The sequence below is a fragment of the Lactuca virosa genome, chromosome 5 (assembly GCF_052849685.1).
Source record: "Lactuca virosa cultivar CGN04683 chromosome 5, Lactuca_virosa_CGN04683_v6, whole genome shotgun sequence".
In the NCBI taxonomy this organism is placed as follows: Eukaryota; Viridiplantae; Streptophyta; class Magnoliopsida; order Asterales; family Asteraceae; genus Lactuca; species Lactuca virosa.
Window position 1 is genome coordinate 453,065,405 of NC_136430.1, and position 23,092 is coordinate 453,088,496.

Genomic DNA, 23,092 nt, shown 5'->3' on the forward strand with positions numbered 1-23,092 from the left:
AGAGATCCTGCATGAGGAGGTTGCTGCTGCATTCCAGGCACAGTTACCAGAGATGTTTGGGTCGATTAAGACCGCCATGGTGGAGTACTTTGATGAGTGCTATGCAGCCCTTGCGGAGACAGCCGCCGCGGCAGCTGTATCAGCGACAGGGGGAGGAGTTGGTAGGGGCTTCCAGTACAGGGACTTCGATAACACGAAGCCCCCTACTTTTGATGGGACGCAGGATCCCATCAAGGCTATGAGATGGATTTCAGATGTGGAGGGGTGTTTCTTCACCTGCTCGTGTCCTGCTGACCAGAAGGTCAGGTGTGCTCTGAACCTACTTAGGTCTGGGGCCAAGGACTGGTGGAGACTTGCTACTGGGTCGTACACTGATGATCAGAGAGCTGCTGTTACTTGGGAGCAGTTCAGGGACATGTTCCGCGCCCGTTACATTCCGCGGGTTGAGCGGGAACGTTTGGCACAGGAGTTTCTGAGTTTGAGACAGGATGGGGAGTCGGTGACGGAGATCACCCGTATGTTCACTGAGAGGGCGATGTTTTGCCCGGAGTTTGCTTCAGAGCAGGCTCAGATGACCCGTTATCTAAGCATGCTCAAGACGGATATCCGTCAGTTTGTGTCCACCCAGCGATGTGATACTCTTCTAGAGTTGCAGGAGGCCGCCAGACGGCGAGAGTTAGAGATTGAGCTGCAGTTGAGGGAACAGCGGCAGGCCCCGACACAGTCTCAGCCGGCGCCGAAGCGGTCTAAGACCGCTGATACTAGGACCGGGGGTCAGCAGAGCCGCACTTGTGGGAAGTGTGGCAAGGGTCATTCTGGTGTGTGTCGAGCTGATAGTGGGTGCCACAGGTGTGGCAAGACGGGGCATTACGCGAAGGACTGCCGCCAGGCAGTCCCGATTTAGGGTATGAGGTTATGTTATCACTGCGATCAGGTTGGCCATATTAAGGCCAACTGTTTGTTGCTAGTCGCCAAGTCGGCGCATGCTCCAGCACCGACTACCATGAGGATCACGGATGGGAGACCAGTCAGGGCAGAGCCTCCGAAGGCTCAGGTTCGTGCTTTCCAGTTGACCACAGAGGAGGCCAGGGCAACACCAGATGTGGTTGCTGGTATGTTTCTATCCTTTATCTCATTTTCTATATCTGATGTATACTTATCTGTTGTACCTGTGATTAGGTACGTTTTAGTGAACTCTTTGCCTACTTTGGTCTTATTTGACTCAGGGGCGAGTCGGTCCTTCGTATCTCAGTCATTTAGTAGGGAGTTCAGTGTGCCAGTAGGCGAGTTAGAGTGTCCGTTGCGAGTATCTATCGCCAACGAACACGAGGTTTCTGCTTCTTCAGTTTATCGAGGGTGTGATTTGGAGATTTTCGGGGTGTCCTTTCCGATAGATTTGATTCCGATCCCCATGGGGGAGGTGTGCGTGATTGTAGGCATGGGTTGGCTTAGTCGGTTCGGTGCTATGATTGATTGCGAGGGCCAGCGAGTGGTAGTTCGAACCCCAAGTGGGGGAGAACTGATTATATATGGAGAGGGCACCAGAGTGGGGTCAGGGTTTTGTTCAGCTGCCAGGGCTCGGCAGTACATTCAGCACGGGTGTGCGGGTTATCTAGCGTATGTGGTAGATACGCGGGTCAGGGATCAGATTTCGGTTTCCGATGTATCGGTGGTCAGGGAATTTGCAGATGTGTTTCCGGAGGAGTTGCAAGGGATACCTCCGGAGAGACAGGTCGAGTTCAGGATCGACCTGGTTCCAGGTGCGGCCCCTATCGCTAAGGCATCGTACCGATTGGCACCGCCAGAGATGCAGGAGCTGTCGTCACAGCTACAGGAACTGCTAGGCAAGCAGTTCATTTGTCCGAGCAGTTCTCCATGGGGAGCACTGATTCTTTTTGTCCGGAAGAAGGACGGTTCGCACCGGATGTGCATTGACTACCGGGAGTTGAATAAATTAACGGTGAAGAACCGTTACCCACTCCCGAGTATAGACGATCTCTTCGATCAGTTGCAGGGTGCATCTTGGTTTTCCAAGATAGACTTGAGGTCTGGGTATCATCAGGTCAGGGTCAGAGAGGAGGACGTGGAGAAGACCGCGTTCCGAACTCGTTATGGACATTACGAGTTCGTGGTGATACCGTTTGGGCTCACCAATGTGCCAGCGGTGTTCATGGACCTGATGAATCGGGTCTGTAGACCGATGCTCGATCGCTCGGTCATAGTGTTTATAGATGATATCTTGGTGTATGCCAAGACCCGAGAGCAGCATGAGGAGCATATGCGGTAGTTGTTGGGAGTTCTGAGACGAGAACGGCTATACGCCAAGTTCTCGAAGTGTGAGTTTTGGCTACGAGAGGTCCAATTCCTCAGACATCTCGTTAACCAAGAGGGGATTTTGGTCGATCCGGCCAAAATCGAGGCCGTTATGCAGTGGGAGGTTCCGAAATCTCCCTCAGACATCGGGAGCTTTTTGGGATTGGCAGGATACTACCGGAGATTCATACAGAACTTCTCCAAGATTGCGGTACCCCTCACTCGTCTGACGAGGAAGGGGGTGGATTTCCGGTGGGGCCCTGAGCAGCAGAGGGCGTTTGAGACCCTCCGACAGCGGTTGTGCGAGGCCCCAGTCTTGACACTCCCAGAGGGAGTTGATGATTTTGTGGTGTTCTGTGATGCATCCTTCACAGGGTTAGGGGCGGTTCTCATGCAGAAAGGACGAGTGATAGCTTATGCATCGCGGCAATTGAAGCCGCATGAGACAAGATACCCTACGCATGACTTGGAGTTGGGGGCGGTGGTATTCGCCCTCAAGATATGGAGACATTACCTTTATGGGGTCCGTTGTACCATTTACACGGATCACAAGAGCTTGAGACATATCATGGATCAGCCGAACCTGAACATGAGGCTGTGCAGGTGGCTGGATGTAGTCAAGGACTACGATTGTGAGATCCTTTACCACCCTGGTAAAGCGAACGTGGTTGCGGATGCTTTGAGCCGCAAGTCAGCTGGGCCTTCCACCCCAGCGGTATGTATGAGGATAGCAGTGGAATCCCCGCTTGTGATTCTGATCAGAGATGCCCAGGTTGAGGGCATGCGACCGGAGAATTGGAAGCTGGAGAGGATCAAGGGTGAGAATACACGGTTTGAGCAGGATAGTCGGGGATTATTGACCCGATGCGGTCGGGTTTAGGTTCCGATGTCTGGCGGGGTTAGGCAGACGGTTATGGAGGAGGCTCATAAGTCTCATTTCTCTATTCACCCGGGGGCCACCAAGATGTTACGGGATTTGAGTTTGAGCTATTGGTGGTCGTGCATGAAGCGAGAAATCGATTGGTACGTCGAGAGGTGCTTGACCTGTAGGATGGTCAAGGCCGAGCATCAGAGGCCGCATGGCAAGCTGCAGCCCCTGGAGATCCCCATGTGGAAATGGGAACATATCACGATGGATTTTATTACCAAGCTGCCGAGGATGGCAAAGGGGTTTGATGCTATATGGGTCATCGTGCATCGATTGACCAATAGTGCCCATTTCTTGGCCATACGGGAGAGCTCATCGGCCGAGAAATTGGCCGACATGTACGTTCGCGAGATCGTGTCTCGCCATGGGGTTCCCGTTTCCATTGTCTCTGATCGGGATGTCAGGTTTATCTCCCGCTTCTGGCAGAAGTTTCACGAGGAGCTAGGCACACGGTTGCACTTAAGCACAGCCTTCCATCCGCAGACTGATGGTCAGAGCGAGCGGACCATTCAGACCCTCGAGGATATGTTGAGGGCGTGTATCATCGATTTCGGTGGGAGCTGGGATTCCCACCTACCACTTGCAGAGTTCACCTACAACAACAGCTATCATTCCAGCATTGGCGCCCCGCCATTCGAGCTGTTGTTTGGGCGGAGATGTCGCACCCCGGTTTGTTGGGGTGAGGTTGGTCACAGGGTGATGGGTCTGACGGAGGCGGTCTTGCAGACTATCGAGAAGCTTCAGCAGGTTAGACAGCGGTTGCAGACCGCTCAGAGTCGGCAGAAGAGTTACGCTGACCGACGCCGATCCGAGTTAGAGTTTCAGGTCGGTGACATGGTACTCCTGAAGGTCTCACCCTGGAAGGGTGTGATCCGCTTCAGGAAGAGGGGAAAATTGGGTCCCCGATATATTGGGTCGTTCAGGATCATTGCCAGGGTTGGCAAGGTGGCTTACAGACTAGAGCTGCCGGAGGAGCTTAGTCGGATCCACCGTACCTTCCACGTTTCGCAGTTGCGAAAGTGCATTGTGGACCCGGAGGCAGTGGTGCCACTGGATGACATTCAGGTTGATGAGCGCCTGAATTATATTGAGAGGCCGATTGCCGTTTTGGAAAGAAAAGTGAAAGTCCTGCGCAACAAGGAGGTTCCATTGGTAAATATACAATGGGAGCATCGGAGGGGATCCGAGTGGACATGGGAGTCGGAGGATGAGATGCAGGAGCATTACCCGGAGTTATTCGCTACAGCTGACTTCGAGGACGAAGTCTAAGTCAAGTGGGGGAGAATTGTAACATCCCAACCGTCAGGTATTATTAATATTTTTCCTTTTAGACTTCACGTTGAAGGTCTACTCGACGAGTTGGCGCAATGACTCGTCGAGTAGCAGCGGGCCAGGACACGTCAAATAATGAGTGACTCGTCGAGTCGGCATGGGACTCGACGAGTAGGAGCTGGCAGTGGAAACCCTAATTTTCAGGGTTTTTACACCCTATATATTGGACCATTAGCGCCTCCCACTGTCCTCTATCACCCTCTTGAGACCCAAAAACCCTAATTGCTGTGAGTGAGAGCTTGGAGAGTGTTTTGGAGCTTTAGGGAGTGACTTTTGTGAAGGAAACTTGTAGATCAAGAGGCTAGCATCAAGATTTCCGTGTGGATCCAGAGTCTACTTCAGTTTGGGCACGTTTTGGAGGTAACCAACTGTTACCTTAACCTCTTTTTCTTCTAGAATCATTCATATGTGAAAACTAGGGCTTTCTTTAGTTATTCATGAAGGGATTTTGGTATGAGAGCTAGATCTGAAGTTGAAACTTCAGATCTGAACCTCTTTTGAGTCCTAAGTCCATAAAGTTTCCAGCTTTTGCAAGGATGAGACTCTCCTATGGTGTAAAGCTCCATTAGAAGCTTAAATTGGTCATTTAGAGCCTTTAGGGCCTTGCATGTGTGTAAAGTTTGCAACTTTACGTGTTAAACATGCCTTAGAAGCTTGGATCTGTAATCTGGAACCTTGGCATGGCTTAAAAAGTGTCTGCATGGATGAAGGTCTGCAAGGACTCGGCGAGTTGCATAGTCAACTCGGCGAGTCATATGAAGATGGTCGTGAACTCGTCGAGTTGATGAACAAACTCGGCGAGTCCGTTGAAGATTGCTTTGAACTCGGCGAGTCGTTCGAAGACTCGGGGAGTCGGCTAGGGTTTCTCCCAATTCTTGGACACGTATGAACTCGGCGAGTTAAAGGGGAACTCGACGAGCCAATCAAGGATTTCACGACTTTTCGAGTTCAGGAAGGACTTGACGAGTCGGTGAACTGCACTCGACGAGTCGAGTCAACATGGACTGTTGACTTTGACTGTGGACTTTGACTTTGACCAAGAGTTGACCAGTTGACTTCTGAGGGTATTCTGGTAATTTGAAGATTTATGAAAAAGGGTTTTATGGTAACTATAGGTGGTGGAGTTCGTGTTGGTGATCCGGGAGTTGAGTTTTCTAGTTTCAGACGACAGTTGCAAGGTGAGTTATCCTCACTATACTAAGGGGTCTAAGGCACCAAGGCCGGCCCATTGGATATGTTATCCTAGCAGTGTTAGATGTTGAGTATAAGTTAGTGTTGCATGCTAGTAGTTATTCCAGTTAGGTAGACCTGTAGGACTACCTGTGATGTTATATGATTATTGCATGCTCAGTGGTTATGTGGTATGTTATATGTTATGTGGGATGGGTTGAGGTTGTAATGCTCTGTGCGGTAGCCAACAGACCTTAGGAGCATTCCATTTACGGGCTAAAGGGAGACTCGTACTGTGGGCTCGGGAGCATTCCAGTTACGGGCTAAAGGGAGACTCGTACTGTGGGCTCGGGAGTATTCCAGTTACGGGCTAAAGGGAGACTCGTACTGTGGGCTCAGGGATAATCCAGTCTGTAAAGTTGGGGACCCATTACATGTTTTTTTAGTTTGTTATGATATGTTTATATGGACTGTATGTGTATCGGTATTTTGGGGGAACTCACTAAGCTCTCGGGCTTACAGTTTCAGTTTATTGTTTCAGGTACATCAGGGGATCGCGGCAAGGCAAAGGCGTGATCGTACAGCTCCTCATGTTTTGTCTATGTTTCTGGGAAAACTCTGATATTATACATTTTGAAAACAAAGTTGTAATGATTTTTAATGGTTTGAAATGTTTTTAAAAGTTTAAATTGGTTTGAATTTTTGGGTGTTACATCTTAAGAATTTGTCAAACATTCCTAAAACAATTACCAGTATTATTAAAATCCTAGAAAAACTAAGCATGTCCAAATAGCTCCTAAATCAAGTTTTACTAATTAACTGATTAAAGCATCCATAATGATGAGTTCAATGGGAGAGTTGAATGAGGTGGCAAGTTTATATATAATTCAATGGATGAAACTCTACCATTGTGAGATGTCACATTGACATTCAATGGATTTGGAGTTCAATGACCATTGAACTCTTCAATGGGAAAAAGAAAAGTTTTTAATTCTTAAATATTTACTATAAGTTACATTTTGTAACATTTCTATTGAACTTTGTAGAGTTCAATGCATTGTAGGAAAAATATGATAGTGTTGTATGGATTGTAGAAAGATGATGTGACAATTCATTGAACTCTATGGAGTTCAATGCATTGTGGATGCGCTTAGACCGAAGAGTCGTATTATGTTTGTCATGGCCACCTAAGCTTCACATAAGGCTGGTAGCAGTGGTAAGTGTCATACCATATTTTTGTATTGCCACTTCATTTTTTCCCTCACCCTACAAAACTGGTGGGTGTTATACCACACCCACCACAGTACACGTTTTTATGCACAAAGTACCACCTTTGAGGGTTATACCGTGCGGTGAAACCATAACCCAAAACAAGCTTACCAAAGTGGAGCAAGGGGGCAGTACGGTGCTTACCGCACACTGCAGTGCCACCTCACATACTGCGGTGTGTGGTATCATGTGCACCGAGAGGCCTAAGCTTCATTTAAGTTGTATTTTGATTTATCATGACATGGAAAAGAGAAGGAGTGATATCATGACAATAAAGAAAAGATAAAGAAGAAAAAGAATGGACAACCGATTTAATACACATACATTTTTTTTTTTGGCGATGCAATGCAGAGAAAGGCTTGTTTTCACAACATGTTGTCAACTTTGCCGAAGATTTTTGTCATCCACTCCCTGAAGTCTTATATGTACTTAGTCTTATATGTAATTAAATACATCCATCACTAATAAAAGATAAAATCAAATTATTAACTTATAATAAAAATAGTATTTTAAATTAACCTCTAATGATAATGATGTGGCATATGCATGTTGGCCTACACATCCACACATCTATAGATACATATCCCATTAATGGAGGTTTATTTACCAACATCCTACAAATTTTGTGTTTTTTTTTCGAAAATAAAAGTAACGATTTATTTTAACACAAAGGAAACAGCAGTTAGTTTGAGAAAATCCAAACTCATACTAAACAAAAGAAATCACAATGCAAACCTTTTTAGATTTGGTTGGTTGTTGATTAACGTCCCTCCCACCTAGATTCGTGGTTATAAATAAAAAGGAAAAGGGATTTTTGCAACATATTTCTAAAATTAGAAACTGAACCACCATTCCCGCCTTTTCCTCTCGACCTCCTCCTTCCCTGTCAAAAACCCAACCCCTCCTACTTCTCATTGCAGTCCGACGATCTCAATTATCACCACAATTTCATAGTTTCAGTTTTTCTAAAAAAGAAAAAAAAAATGGCAAATTTCGCCGCCGTCTTGGCCCTATCTCTCTTCACCATTATATTAATGTCCATAGCCGGTCCCGTCGCTTCCAGGGGCAACAACGCCTCCTCCTCCGGTCCCGCCGGATCATCATCAGGAGAAGCGTTTGTGGTGCAAGGCAAAGTTTATTGCGATCCTTGCCGGATTCAATTCCCGACCAAAATCAGCTACCCTATTCCGAACGCAAAGGTGGTCCTGGTGTGCCGGGCGCGTGAACAATCAGGTGAATCGTATAACGTGGAGGGAACAAGCGATGCCAGCGGCATGTACAGCATCACCGCCACCGGTGACCACGAGGAGGAGATCTGTGACGTTCAGGTTACGGAAAGCCCTGATAGTAAGTGCCCGGAGGTGATGGACGACGAGAGAAGCGCTAGGGTTTCATTGACGGATAAAAACGGAGTTAGAGGCAACAGTCGCATGGCGAATCCGATTGGATTCATGGTGAAAGAAGTTGATCCTCGCTGCAAGGAGATCCTCGCCGAGATCGGTATCATCGGACTTTAAGTTATCTCGATTCTAAATTTTATTTACTTGTTGCTTTTACTGAAATTTTATTTTAATTTTTTTTTTCTTGAGGAAAGTTATTTGTAAATTCTCAAATTAATTAATAGAATTTTTTACGTTCTCTAATTTCACATACTATATGTTATTTCCATTGTCTTACATATTTACCAAATGGCAAATACATACATGTAAATATAGATACTAGTAACTAGTAATGTTTTACAGTTTTAGACATACATACATTATTAATTAATTGCATGTGGTTGGGTCTGGTTATTGTGGTGAAAAAGTAAAGTAGAGGAAGGCATGTGAAAATTCAGCAAGTTGAACAACAAACACCACATTCAATCCAAAACAAGGGAAAAAGATAAAGAGTATTTGAACAAGTAAATAAAAGTAAGAAACTTAAACAAAAATGATAATTTTATAATCTGATAAAGTAAGTATTAAGTATTAAGTATTAGGCGGCGAGATTTGATTTGGGTGATAAAAATGAATAATTAATATTTTATGGGGGGATTGGGATTGGGTTTGGGTTGGGTTTTTTGGCATATGAGATTTCCATGAGAAATTGGTGTGCAGATGAGCCAATTTTGGCTGTAATGATGTCTGGATGAGCTTGCACCCACAGCTCCATCAGATTCCGTAGCTGCAGTGTTGGCATCACCCGCTCCCCCATGCATCGAAGCTCAACCTACGTATAAATATAAATGTTAAAATATAAATTAAATACTTAAATGGATAATGGATTGATTACCTCATGTTCACTTGGAAGTTCCAGTTTGTTCATCACCAGTTTTTGGATAATTGAAACAGGTACATTCCCATCACTGTACAATCAGTATATTCATATTCATCCACACAATCACTGTAATCTCACAACAAATATGTATTGTAAATTTGTAATGTAGCCTTGTAGATCAAAATTCAAAACTCACTCACTTCAATTTCACATATCGTCCTTCTATCTGCCTCAAGGGCTCCCCTTCCCTGAAAACCAACCATTAGAAAACACAAAATTAACAATGTCGTCAACAACTCAGAGAGAGAGAGAGAGAGAGAGAGAGTCCTGACTGTTGTTGAAATGGCACCAACTGGAACCAGATAGGATATGTTCGTTTAGTTTTCTCCCTACTAGTGTCAACAGCATCCAGCACAGTAGAATCAGCTGACTTCTTTTTGCGATTCCTACGCATCTTTATAATAGGAGGTGTTACATTTACAACTTCAGTAGCAGTGTCTTTATCATCATCTTCAACTTTATTACTTAACTCATCTTTCCCTTTGGCTTTTCGTTGCACATGTCCTCCTCCTTCACTTTTTATAATACAAGCTTCAGATTTCACAACAACAGCAGTATGTTTTGAAGATTTACTCCTATTTGCTGCTTCCACAAGGTCATTTAATGGCTTCCAGTCCCACGCTTCACCTTCGCCTTCTCTTTCATCATGGCTAGCAGTTGAACAATTCTTCTGCATAATTCATTTTTTATCTCTCATTAACAAAATACAATATAGGAGTATTGTTATGTTAAATTGTTTAGCTATACCTGCTTTGAGTTGCAATTGTGGGTGATCTTGTTTGAAGTTTCATGTGAAGTGGAGCTTTCTTCCATGGAGATGGAGTCTTGTTGTTCTTGTTGTTTCTTGAGGAGGGGTTTCTCGATGGAGAAACTGGAGCCACGTGATTTCTTCCTTGGGGTTACTTTTGACCTTTTGCCAGTCATTGTGATTGTGGTTTTGGTTGGTGTTGAGGGTGAGACTCTTGGAGCAGTGACAACCAGTGATGAGAGTGATCTCTCTTTCCTCCTTAAAGGCACAACTTCAGGGGCCTTCACCCTTCTCCTTTTGTATGGCAAGATTTTTCCTCTCAGATCTTGTAAATTATGGTCCGGCCTGTTCTTCATCAATCAACAATCAACAGTTAACTACATCTTTCTGTATTAATACTTTACAAACTAATATTCTGCCTAATTAGTAGAATAGCCATATGAGAATGAGAAATACCATACATGAAAATATTGGAGTTGGATATACTTCCTTATACAAATATATTCACTTACCTTTTATCTCAAAGATTGAGTAGAACAAAAGTGCATTTGTACATTGAGAAGATAGGCAATTTTTTTGCACTTGGAAAGATATTAAAAGACAAGCTCAAAAGATGAAAACAAATAGGTATGATTAGAATTGCACATGATTATGGGTAGGTAAAATAAATATGATTTACATATATTCACTTGTTATGACCCCATTCATGATCTTAAGAAACTGTACATGTTTGCCAACTAGGATAAAGCTTGGCAAGAAGCCTTTAGAATTCTAATCCATTTAAATATGTCATAACCTGCAGATAAAGATGCATTATGCATAGACTTTCTTCACAAGCCAATCTATTTTGATATTGTAAACATAAACTCAATCTTATGGTCTAATTTATCTCCACTACTTGTGTTGAAATATTATATATTTATATGCATTTGTGCATCGCTCTACATGTCACAACAATTTGATGTGCATTATTACACTCCATAACATCAAAGTGCAGCCCTATCTCTTCTTTTTCTCAGTAAGTGTTGTATGAATAAATGATCATATGAAATATGTGAAGAAATGACAATAAGCAGGGGAAACTGAAGGGAAAAAAAACTCAGGGAAAATTTGTAAAAGCTTAGGACTTAATGGAGAAAGCCTCCTTTCCCTTACTTTCTCTATTGAGTCAAGAAGCAACACTCATATATATCTTAACGAGTCAAGTCAAGCCCACATTAAGTCAAAAAGAAACATCAAAATAGAGAGAAAAGGAGAGAAAAAGTACCTCAATTTCTCCAAAGGCACACATCCAAGATCAATATTGCATATTGGACAACATTCAAGTTCTTCTTGCGAGAGCTTCTTACGTATACATTTCCTGCAGACTGCATTATGTCCAAGAGGCAAAAAATAAATTAAAGTCATCCATTTCTTAGGGTTTTAGTAGAGACTGAAATCAAATACAAGTGTCAACATGTATGTTACAAACATAAAAGCAAGAACAATAGAATGATTGATATTTTATCTTTAAGAAAAATAGTTAGTATAAACAGAACTGCAGAAGCCAATTACAAGATGCAAAGCCATCTATCTATATATGAAATTTTGGGCACAAGCAATACTAACAAGGGTATACTGCAAAATTAGGGGAATTCAAGATCTTTCCCCTTTTTCTAACCTCTGCATTTAAAAGATTCGAAAAAACAGGATAATGACATTATGCTGAAATTTTCATCTACCAAACACAAATTTCCACAAAACATGCACGTAACAAAAGTTTTTATAAATTATACCAATAAAACAAAAATCAGATCCTCTTGCATCAATCAGTTAGCAATCTTCAGTCTCTAACAAAATCTACTTACATTAAGAATCATGTATGATAATAAATGAAATTATACGAAGCTAACCATTAAAAGAACCCAATTAAGAGCTCGGATACCAGAACGCACAAAGTAAAATTCACACTTGATAGTAGTCATGATGATTGTAAGGAGTGAAAAAAAGATAAGCGGAAGGGAGAAAACGTAAACAGATAGAGAAATACTCACATGTATGGAGACATTCGGAGATAGTGGTGGCATCCCTGAAGAGCTTGTTGCAGATAGGGCATGTCATGCATGCCGCTATCTTATCTCTTCGTACTTTTACCACCAGATTACTCGACATCTTCAACACGAAACACCTAGCAATTAATCAAACACCTGGTATCCCTCTTCATAAATACTCGCGATAAATCACGTAGTACCTAGAACGAGATGCATGTTAACAACAGTGTTTGGGCAAACACAGGGAACTTACGTATGTAGGTAATTACACGCATTGAAACGAGATCATAAGCAATTGAACAAACTGGGAGCTACTAACATATTTGCAATCAACACGAGATACACATAGAAACACATGGTTATGGATGTAAAAAGCGACATACCTTCGATCTAGGGAGATGGGGATTCTTGATTGTGAGATTGAAGAGATTGGCACAAATAATCTGTGGATGAACGACGTGGATTGGTCATTTGTTCATGAATTTGGACAAGAGGCGTTGCTGGATCATCTGTTTACAAATCGAAATCGGGAGTTTAGAGAGAGAGAGAGAGAGAGAGAGAGAGTATAGAGAGAGAAAGAACAGTAGAGAGACTCCGTAATAGCAAAATAGCATGGACCGAACAGTTTTTTTGGGTTATATTATTTTTATTTAAATTAAAAAACAAATTTCCATATAAAAATGTAGTTTAATAGTTTTAAGTTTTAAACAATTTTCATTATATAACAATAAATAATATAACTATCAAAATCAGCTTTTCGATCCAGTAAAACATTTTTAACTAATGATTCATCTAATTTTTAATATAAAAATAATTAAAATTTTAAAACTGTAATCTTCCCTTAAAATTGTTATTGGGAGAAAGTAAATAAATAATGCAAGGCTCAGTGATAAAATGCGCTGGCGAGTGAATTGTACCCTGCACATCTTCTTTTACTGTAATGCGGCGACGTGCGATTTCGGACATCGAGTGCCTAATGTGTTGTGGCGCATGTTAGCAACAAGCCCACAATTGGAATTGAAATTACGACGTGTTGTGTCACACCGAATCATTCACCACAATATATTATGCTTTCTATGTTTTGTCCGTAATTTAAATAGACAAAATTTCACTAATGGTTCTTGTGGTTTTTGAAAATTGAAAATTCCCGGATATCTTTGAAACACATTATAAGTAATATTATAAGTAATAACCTTGGACTAAAGATGAGGTTTTGGATCGAAAAACCGGAACCGGTTAGGACTGAATAAACAATTTCGGTTCGATTCTCAGTTTTGACATTTGGGCATAATCGGTTTTCAGTTTTTTCGGTCCAGTTTCAAAAATTATGGGCTTATTCGGTTTTCTCAACCAGAATTGGGTAATGTAAAGTTTTTTTTTGTTCCTCGTTTCGTTGCAACTTCCCGCAGACTCACACAACAGAAAAAAAAAAAAAAAAAAAAAAAAAAAAAAAAAAAACTTCCAGTCGACTCTCTCAACTGCCGAGTGTCATATTAATTCCATTATGGATAGGTGTGTTCAAAATATCCGAAAACCTAAAAATCGTACCGCTTTTCAGGTTAAACGAACCGATATTTTTGACTTTTTCGGTTTGGTTAACCGAATCGGTAAAATCTTCGGTTTTCCGGTTCGGTTACGGTTCATGCTTTTTGCTATGGATGGTTAACCGAAAAATCGAAATTTTATTTTATATTTTTTTAAATATTATTTATGGTTAGACGTTTAAGTTAATATCAAATTATTTCTTAAAAATTTTCAATTACAATTAATAATTGTTATATTATTTACATTTGTCAATTTAAACCAATAATTGTCGTCACTAAGATTTGTTATAAATATACATAGGTTGATATAAGATTAAAATTATCATTTCACCATTTCACATAAATAACTAAAAATTTAACTATCTTTTATCTATTTATTCGATATTATTTTTCATATTCCACTTTGATAATTCATCCAAATTTCATGATTAATAGAAGCAACAATATAATTAAACAAATTATATGCATTATTCATTGCAATTCGTTCTTTTTTAGGAAATTTCTTATGGGGTTAGGTAATCTTAACATATTTTTATTAATTAGTAATGGTTAATTGGTAAGGCAGACAACTGAACCGAAAAATCGATTAGCCGAATACCGGTTAACCTGATTTTTCGGTTTAGGTTTATGTTCAAGAAATGAACGAACTGATAGTCTTGGTTAACCTTCCGAAATATGTTTTCGGTTCGTTTAACCATCCATAAACACCGAGATCCTTTTAGATCAAAAGCAATATATCATCGTGAAACAGAAGGCAGATTAAGATACAAATAGAAAACAATCCAATTAAAACGATAAGCGAATAAAGATGCATTACAATTTTACACCCCGAGTGCATCGTTGAAACCTTTTGGATCAAAAGCAAAATATATCTTGAATACATATTTTTTTACCAAAATAGACCATGACATTAAATATAATACAAAACATCCCCTGGATATTTTTTTTTACCAAAACAGCTCCCGAGTTTAAAAATAATACCAAACAGCCCCTGAATACATATTTCTTTACCAAAACAACTCGGTTTTTCCGGTTTTATAACCTAAGCCGGTTCTTTTCAGTTCTATCCAGTTCCATAGCAAAATGAACATGTTTTTCGGTCCTTCCCGGTTAATAACCGAATCGGAACCGGTAATACACGAACCGAAACCGGTCCCCTATTGGTATAATCGGTTTGATATTTGATTTCTATTTTTGTTCCACTTTGGTTTTCGGTTCCGATTCGATTCGGGCTGGTTTCGGACCGCATAACATGAAGGATATTATGCAAAACATATAATATCCTTATGTGTGCATTTAATTCTTATGTGTGCATGCAACCCTAATACTTGATCTATGTTTTCTCTCATTGAACATACAACTTTGAACAACAAATAAGAAACCATATAACACCTAGCGTATTATCGAAATACCAAATAGGGTTAAGAGAAACATACCTTGATTGCTATTGCCTAATAAAAATGAAAAACCTTTTGTTGTTGAAGCCTTGAGAGCAAGCGCCACAAATGTGGCGCCTCTAGTGGTTCACACCCAACACTAGCAAAGGAAGAAGATTAAGAGAGAGGCAGGAGGCTTATAAAATTTGGCTAGCTCTTCACAATTATAGGTGGCCGAAAATTCTAGGGTTGAGGCTCTATTTATAGTGCAATCAGACAACCCTAGATAAGCCCAAATCAAAGATTATCTTAAACCGGGTAATTATCCACCTTCTTGATTATCCACCAGGGATAATTCTAGAAACCCAGTCTTCTTCTTGAAGACTAATCTACATCCAATGGATTTAAGGTCAGGTGTAGGATCAACCAAGTTCCGTACTTGTTTATTGTACATGGAGTGAATCTCGATGTCTATCGCCTCTTTCCATTTTGCAGTATCTGGTCTCGCCATGGATTCCTAATAGCTTTGCGACTCATTATCGCCTAACAGGTTGTCATCTTCTTGAGTAATATGGAATCCATAGAACTTTGGTGGACGACGTTCTCTATTAGATCTATGAGATGGAGGTGGAAGTACATTAGATTCCTCAACAGGTTGCTCAACCTCTTGTTAGGGTGTAGTGTCAACTTCAGGTTCTTCATTAGTTGGCTCTTGAATCTCATCAAGATCAATTGGGCTCCCACTAGTTTCTTGAGATATCAGCCTTCTTTCACTAAACTACGCTACGAGCAACAAAGATCTTGTTCTCAACAGGCTTGTAGAAAACGCATCCAAAAGAATCTTTGGGATAACCAATGAAGTAACACCTTTCGGATCTAGGTTCAAGTTTTTCGAGCGCTTCTCGATGAACGAACGCCTCACAACCCCAAACCTTAATTCGTGCAAGAAAGGGTCGAGTCCCTTTCCACACTTTGAATGGTGTCTTTCAACCTTCTTAGTTGGTACAAGGTTTAGAATGTAAGCAACAGTTTCTAGAACATAACCCCGTAAACTAATTGGAAGTGTAGCATAAGTCATCATAGAACAAACGATGTCTAGAAAGTTTTGATTTCTCCTTTCAGACACACCATTGTGTTGTGGTGTTCTTAGTGGAGCTAGTTGTGAGACTATCCCACAACTTCTAAGATAATTGTAGAATTCATCACTAAGATACTCTCCGACCCTATCAAAATGAAGTATCTTGATTTTCTTGCCCAGTTGGTTCTCTACTTCTCTCTAGAACTTCTTGAATATTTTAAATGTGGCTGACTTATGTTTAATCAGATAAACATACCCATATCTACTGAAATCATCAGTAAATGTAACAAAGTATTAATCACCATGTCTAGTGATGTGTCTGAACGGACCACATACATCCGAGTGGATGATGTCCAATAGATCTACCTCTCTCTCAAAGTTGCATGCGAAAGGAGATGTTCCCATCTTCCCAAGTAAATAAGATTCACAATCTCCATTGAACTCTAGGTTAAATGGTTCCAAGATTCCATCCGATTGAAGCTTGGCGATTCTCTTCTTGTTTGTATGGCCAAGACGACAATGCTATAGACATGATTTATCCAAAGTAGATGAACAAATGTTTTAGATTAAGTTGTCATTTCAACTTAAACTAATCACATATTCATATATGCCATTACAAGGATTTACTTTGAAATAAAGAGTATTATCTTTGTAAACCAAAATACTAGCAATATCATTATCAAATCCAAAAGTAAAACTGTCACACCACAATGCATAAAATGAAATGACGTTTCTTGCCATGTAAGGCGAATAGCAACAATCTTTTAAACTAATTGAAAAACTAGAAGGTCATGAAATCTTGTAATCTCCAATCTTGGTAACAGCTACCCTGCTCTTGTTCCCCATGATCAAATCAATCTCCCCATGCGTTAGCTTCCTACTAAAGGGACTCGACGAGTCACATGGTCGACTCGGCGAGTCATATGAAGATGGACATGGACCCGACGAGTTGGATGAACAACTCGGCGAGCCCGAGGAAGATTGCCGTAGACTCGACGAGTTGGATGAACAACTCGGCGAGTCAGTTAGGGTTTCCCAATTAATGAATGCGTGTGGACTTGTCGGGTGCAAGAAGGAAACCCGACGAGTAGCCGTGGAGCTTCGACCACGAGCCTTAGGAACTCGACGAGTCACTCTGGTGACTCGGCGAGTAGATAAGTATTGCAAGAAACTCGGCGAGTAGCTGAGGGTACTCGACGAGTTGAGGTCAACACGGACTGTTGACCTTGACAGTTGACTTTGACCTTGACCAAGGGTTGACCAGTTGACTTATGGGGTATTCAGGAATTTATAAACCTTATGATGTGTTGGGTAGAGGTGGTGGGGTTCATGGCGGTGATTCAAGAGTTGAGCTTTCTATTTCCAGTCGGCAGTCGCAAGGTGAGTTATCCTCACTATATCAATAGGGTCTAAGGCACCAAGGCCGGCCCTTTTAGTTGTTATCTTGGTTATAGTATGCTACATGTGGTTATGATCTGTTAGATCGGTATCATGATAGACAGTATGTTGTTATGCTTTTATGATCCGTTAGGATTGGTATGTTAGTGACCTGGTTAGGTCGATGTTCTGGTTATGAGAGATGGTTATGATCGATGATCTGTGAGATAGTTATATCTGATATCTGTATATGCTAGTATATGTTAGTCATGTGCACAAGGTTATTTGCTTAATGTTTGGGTGGAGGCGGTCCTACTTTGTGCTGAAGGCCAACATACCCTACGAGCAGTCCGGATAGACTGTAGGCCCGTATGGCGGTCCAGTCATACCGAAGGCTCGGGATAGATCCAGATAGACTGTAGGCCCTGCAGGGCGGTCCAGTCAGGCCGAAGGCCCAGTATGAATGTTGTTGATTATCTGTTATTGATATGGTATTATCGGTGTGGTATTGGTATTTTGGGGGTAGCTCACTAAGATTTTGGGCTTACAGTTTCAGTTTGTTGTTTCAGGTACTTCCGGAGATCATGGCAAGGCGAAGGCTTGACCGTACCGCTCCTCATCCATATGATTATATTTCTGGGACACTCTGATGAATAATATTTTGAAAACTTTTTGTAAAACACTATTTGGTTTCATGGTTGAAAAATTTTAAATTTGGCTTAAAATTTTTGGATGTTACAATACTTCGTTCCAAAATTGAGTCTTAGAGTCATACTCCAAGATTGTAACTTGAGTGATATAATCCTTAGAAGGTTTATAACACTTGTCAAATGTAGAGTAAAATGTTTTCTTACTCTTGTACATTTGAAATTGGTAATTTGTGATATTTTGGATAAATCAAAGACCAACTAAGACCAATTTGTCACACCCCAAAACCAAGAACGGCGGAAACGTTCTGGGGCGGAGGACGTCATGTACAGTATCACTACAATGAATAGTAGTAAACAAGCAACAACATCATCCATTGCATTAATAATATAATTTTAATACAAGTGTGTTCTGTCAAGTTATATAGACACCAAAATATAGATCAAAATGAAAGATGAGTCTTGAACGAGCTCCATCTTCTCTAAACCTTGCATCGGTACCTGTCTACTGTTGACCTGAGGATACAAGTTATTTTGAAAGAGAGTATCAGCTTTAAAGCTGGTGAGATCATAAGTATTTTAGTGTCTGTATTTGTAAGAAAGTATTTGTAAGTATGTGAAGTGTAAGTATGTAAAAGCTCGTGAATGTTTGTAAAAGGTTTGAATCTCCTAGAAAACCCTATGTTTCCTACTAAAAGTAGCCTTCTACCAAGGCATCTAGTAACTGTGTGTGTGTCTCTTGTAAGAGCGTGTATTTTCCCAAATCTGACTATCATTTACCAAAAATATAGTTTTTACAATACTGTATATGGTGTGAAGATGAAAAAGTGAATGTAATGGGAAAATGAAATAGTACTGTAGTGTTGTATTAAGTAACTACTGCTGTACTAACTACCTTAAACCAAATGTAATTTAAAGTACTTATGTGATCGGCCTGTATCCTGCTACCGACTATAGAAAGCGACGATGTAAGACGTCGGAAGAAATGACATTTGGCACCCGTAGACTTGCAAGTCCCACTGTAGCGAGCAGCAAGGTGTAGGATAGTCAATCCAGTATAGATCTATACACAAACTCATACGCTCCCCAATTAAGGAGATTTTGGATACAAAACGGCCATGGCAGGTGATGCCATGCTCCGTTACGTGGCTCACATAACTGAAGAAATGTATATGTAATGTATGTGCTAGCTGTATTGTATGTTCTCCCTCTGTCTAGCCTGTATTGTAATGTACTGTGTGTACTAGCTGTATATTTTTCTCTCTCTATCTAGCATGTATTGTAATGTATTGTGTGTACTAGCTGTATTGTGTGTTTTCTCTCTATCTAGCATGTATTGACTCATGTATGAACTGACTCATTGTATGATTCATTGTTCTAGTAACAGTATCAGTAACTCCCTAAACTACACCTATAGTAGCTTACTAGTAGTATGATTTGAATGTATAAACATGTATGTATGCCTTTGCTACCCAAAGGTTTTGTATAGAAAGAAGGAACTTTTATATCTATATACATATACATAATATATAACTAGGATTCAAACGACCTTCGGACAAATAACCGATACCCTAAGTCCACAACCAAACGAGGAACAGGAGGTAGGGTGAGTTATCAGTTCTAAGTCCTTTCAATCCTACTTATATAACTATATCTATAAAGATATACATTTAACAGAATATAAGTGTAAAAGATTTGAAGTAAAAGTATTTGACATGTAAAAGAGTTTAATAAAACCATTTGATATGTAAAAGAGCTTGTAAAACCGTTTGAAAAGTAGTTTGTTGAAAACACATTTTGAAAAGTAAGAAATCCACTAGTCTGGTAGTTATTAATCACATGTGATTGATATAATAACTATAATAGATCAACTTGTATCCCCCCCCCCCATAAAAGCATTTAAAAACATTTAAAAGGTTAATTAAGGGGGTATGAACTCACCTGTAGTGAGTGGTTTCGATGAACGGAATGTATAGGATGCTAAGTGTCAAGTGAAGACTTGAACACACACAAGGATCCTAGTTAACATATAATAACACATATATGTATCCAATTAGTCATAAAAAAACTAATTAATCAAGTTTAAGACATCCTAAGACATGTAAAACACTTGACTTTAAGTGCTATAAGTCCTAAGGATTGCATCTAAGGGTGGTAGGACCTTGTAATTGAATTTAGGGTTCAATGGGAAACTCCTTTGGAGTTTACGGTTTTGTGACCAAAACCCCTTGAGTTTACGGTTTTGTGACCAAAACCCCTTGAGTTTACGGTCGTAAACCCATGAGTTTACGGCCGTAAACTCATGTTACTTATACCATTTTGTGATTTGAAGCTTTTCAAGTCATAAGGAAGCATCCTACTTCATGTATAAGCCTTAGGAAGTGTTTGTGGCATCATTTCACTCCTAAATGGAGTTTACGGTCCATGGACCACTTCTCCATGTGTTTACGGCCGTAAACCCCTATGGTTTATGGTCTTTTTGATGTTTTAAGTCCTAAGCACATCAAGGATGAGATCTAAACTAGTTTATAAGGCTTGGTAGGGACTAGGGCACACTTTGGCCCCTTTATTAGGGTTTACGGTCCAAGGTGTTCTTGGACCATAAACACCTTTGATCCTTTGATTCTTGGGTGTTTTCTTGATGATTAGAAGTGTAACAAGTCTTATAATACACTAGGATAGAAGTACTTACTAGGTAGAAGCTTGAAAAGGTGCTAAAAGTCCAAGAACACTAGTGTGTGTTCTTGGTGTTCTTGGTGAAACTTGAAGATCTACACTTTTGGAATGATTTCACGGATGGAATCATGTAAGATCACTAGGTTAAGCAAGATATCAACTTTTTAGGGATAGAAACACTTACAAAGTTGAAGATCAAGAATAAAAGTTGGATGATACTTGAGAGGGAATTGAGTTTTGGATCTTGAAAATGTGAAAAGTGGTAAATAATGACTAAGTGTCATATTTATACCCCCTTTTAGGGTTTACGGCCGTAAACACCTTTGTTTAGGCCGTAAACTCCAAACTCTTGGAGTTTTGGGACATTATTGTTGCACAATAAACCCTAGGGCATCCTCTCTCCTGTTATCTCCTGAAGTACTAACTTATAAACACTCAAACCTATTCCAAAAAGCTTGAAAGTTAGCAGAAATTGTTCTGACTTCTATTGAATTGAATGGTTGTACAGAATAGAAATTTCGGGTTGTCACACAATTGAGCAAAGTGTTTATCTTGATAAGAATCCACACTAACTCTTGAATATTTTTTTGTCAAGGAATGGTTCTTGACAAGAGAATCTTATATGTCAAGAGGTCAGTGGGAGTCTTAAAGATCTTGAAAAGTTTCAAGAACTAATCAATGGTATTGTTCATCACTAGCACACGACTTGAGGCTTGTAACCTATCGTGTTGACATATTCTTATTTTTGTGCCCATTCCAGTTAAAAGTTGACTATGCATGTGAGTTCTGTGAGTTCTCAGTTGTTTGCATAACTACTTGGAAGCAATGGTAGGCCCTTGTGCTGTCAGGTGGCAAAAAGTTAAGATTGAAACAAGTTCAATCCATATGAGTTTGGATTTGTCACTAACCTCCTCTTGCGGTTATGACAAATTCACATGGATAGGAACATATACACCATAGAAATCTAAGTGTCATAAGGTTTCTCTTCGATTCATGAAAATGATGGTGAGGAAATGCTTTCACTAAGTAGATTTTAAGTAGATAGCAATTATGATATTTGCATTCTCAAAGTCGTTAGTGGAGTGTGTGTGGTTAACCGGCACACTAACATGGACTTGTGAGAAATGGAAAAGGTCTAAACAATTGAGACTATGATTACGGCATCCCTTTTCATAGTTCTAAAAATTGTTTAGACACACGTGTGAGCTATCTAAGGAAAGGTGTATGATTTTGACAAAGTCTTATCAAAGCATCTCGTATCAGAAATATGAACTTTGGTAAGAAAGTCAATAAAGTATTGATTTCTAGAAGTCCAGCTGATTTTTGGATACATGTCAAAGCTAGTGGGAGCATAAGTGTTATGTTAATAATTATCATGTTAGTGGGAGCATGATTATTATTTTGAGTTTTGCAATGTTAATCATAAAAAACAAAAGTTTCAATTTGCAAAACTGCAAGGGTTGAAAAGTTGTTTTGCTATAATTAAGGGAGAGGAATTTATACTTCATTTCAAATCAAGCTTAGATTGTGAGATTTTAATCAAATTTAGTCAAGGATATATATATGAATTTTATGTTGGAATGGTTCAACATAAGGAAATTATATATATATTGTGTTCTCAAAATTCGATTATGATTACGACATCCCTCTTCATAGTCGAATTATGAAAACATGGCAAATAAAAAAAATATTGTAGCAAAAGACTGGTCTAGGATCATGTCTTTATGTGAGACATCATGAATCGTGTCCCATATGCTTCGGATATAGGATCGATTACATGTGCTATAATATTTATCCTTTCTAATTTTTTCCTAATGCCTAGGGCATTAAGAGGGAAAAAGTACTAGAACTGGATATGACTAAAATGATTAAGCAATTGTCGAGGACAATCTGAGGTTTACCAAAGATTGGTTGCTCATGGGCAATTGGAAGTATAGTGTTAATTTTGGAAGGACCATATTGACATAATCTGAAAGGAGGTAACTATTGTTCAGAAGTGATAGTCAAAATGGGAATATGGAAATGTTTCCATAGGTGGAAGTTATTCATTAAATTTGTGTAAGATTAGAAAACTTAATGCAGGAAGGATGTTCAAAGGAATGTACTTTGAATGTGATACTTCGTTTCCATGGAATTTCTCTCCATTGGAATACTTTGTAATGTCTGTTGCCAAGTCTTTGTGACTTTTGTGCATAGTCATTACAAGAGGATCAATGCATATAAGTTTAGAATCTAACAGATTTCAGTAAATGGCAGGAATTTGGAATTCTTACATTTGTGATAAG

General features: G+C 40.1%; 2 protein-coding genes across 3 annotated transcripts; one reads left to right on the forward strand and one right to left on the reverse strand.

Annotated features, from left to right (window-relative positions):
- Positions 1 to 7,854: 7,854 nt before the first annotated feature.
- On the forward strand, positions 7,855 to 8,680 carry LOC145116572 (olee1-like protein). Its single transcript, XM_079052905.1, has one exon. The coding sequence runs from the start codon at positions 7,996 to 7,998 to the stop codon at positions 8,527 to 8,529; it is 534 nt and encodes a 177-aa protein (XP_078909031.1). The 5' UTR covers positions 7,855 to 7,995; the 3' UTR covers positions 8,530 to 8,680.
- A 254-nt stretch (positions 8,681 to 8,934) lies between these two features.
- Positions 8,935 to 12,714, reverse strand: LOC145114456 (E3 ubiquitin protein ligase DRIP2-like). 2 transcript variants are annotated; one of them, XM_079050464.1, is made up of 8 exons: positions 12,493 to 12,714; positions 12,113 to 12,309; positions 11,347 to 11,446; positions 10,079 to 10,424; positions 9,604 to 10,001; positions 9,472 to 9,519; positions 9,287 to 9,359; positions 8,935 to 9,223 (listed from the first exon to the last, which is right to left on the reverse strand). In XM_079050464.1, the coding sequence occupies exons 2-8, from the start codon at positions 12,228 to 12,230 to the stop codon at positions 9,038 to 9,040; spliced, it is 1,269 nt and encodes a 422-aa protein (XP_078906590.1). In that variant the 5' UTR covers positions 12,231 to 12,309; positions 12,493 to 12,714; the 3' UTR covers positions 8,935 to 9,037. The 2 variants fall into 2 exon arrangements, with proteins under 2 accessions (XP_078906590.1, XP_078906591.1); XM_079050465.1 differs by having other exon boundaries at positions 9,086 to 9,223; positions 9,287 to 9,397.
- Positions 12,715 to 23,092: the final 10,378 nt, after the last annotated feature.

Excerpts from the sequence above, each read along its gene's own strand:
- LOC145114456 (XM_079050464.1), bottom strand. The coding sequence starts at position 12,230 with ATGTCGAGTAATCTGGTGGTAAAAGTACGAAGAGATAAGATAGCGGCA. Across the intron at positions 9,520-9,603 it reads TTGGTGCCATTTCAACAACA|GGAAGGGGAGCCCTTGAGGC; the intron begins GTCAGGACTCTC and ends GTTGGTTTTCAG. Across the intron at positions 9,224-9,286 it reads AACTTCCAAGTGAACATGAG|GTTGAGCTTCGATGCATGGG; the intron begins GTAATCAATCCA and ends ATTTATACGTAG.
- LOC145116572 (XM_079052905.1), top strand. The coding sequence starts at position 7,996 with ATGGCAAATTTCGCCGCCGTCTTGGCCCTATCTCTCTTCACCATTATA.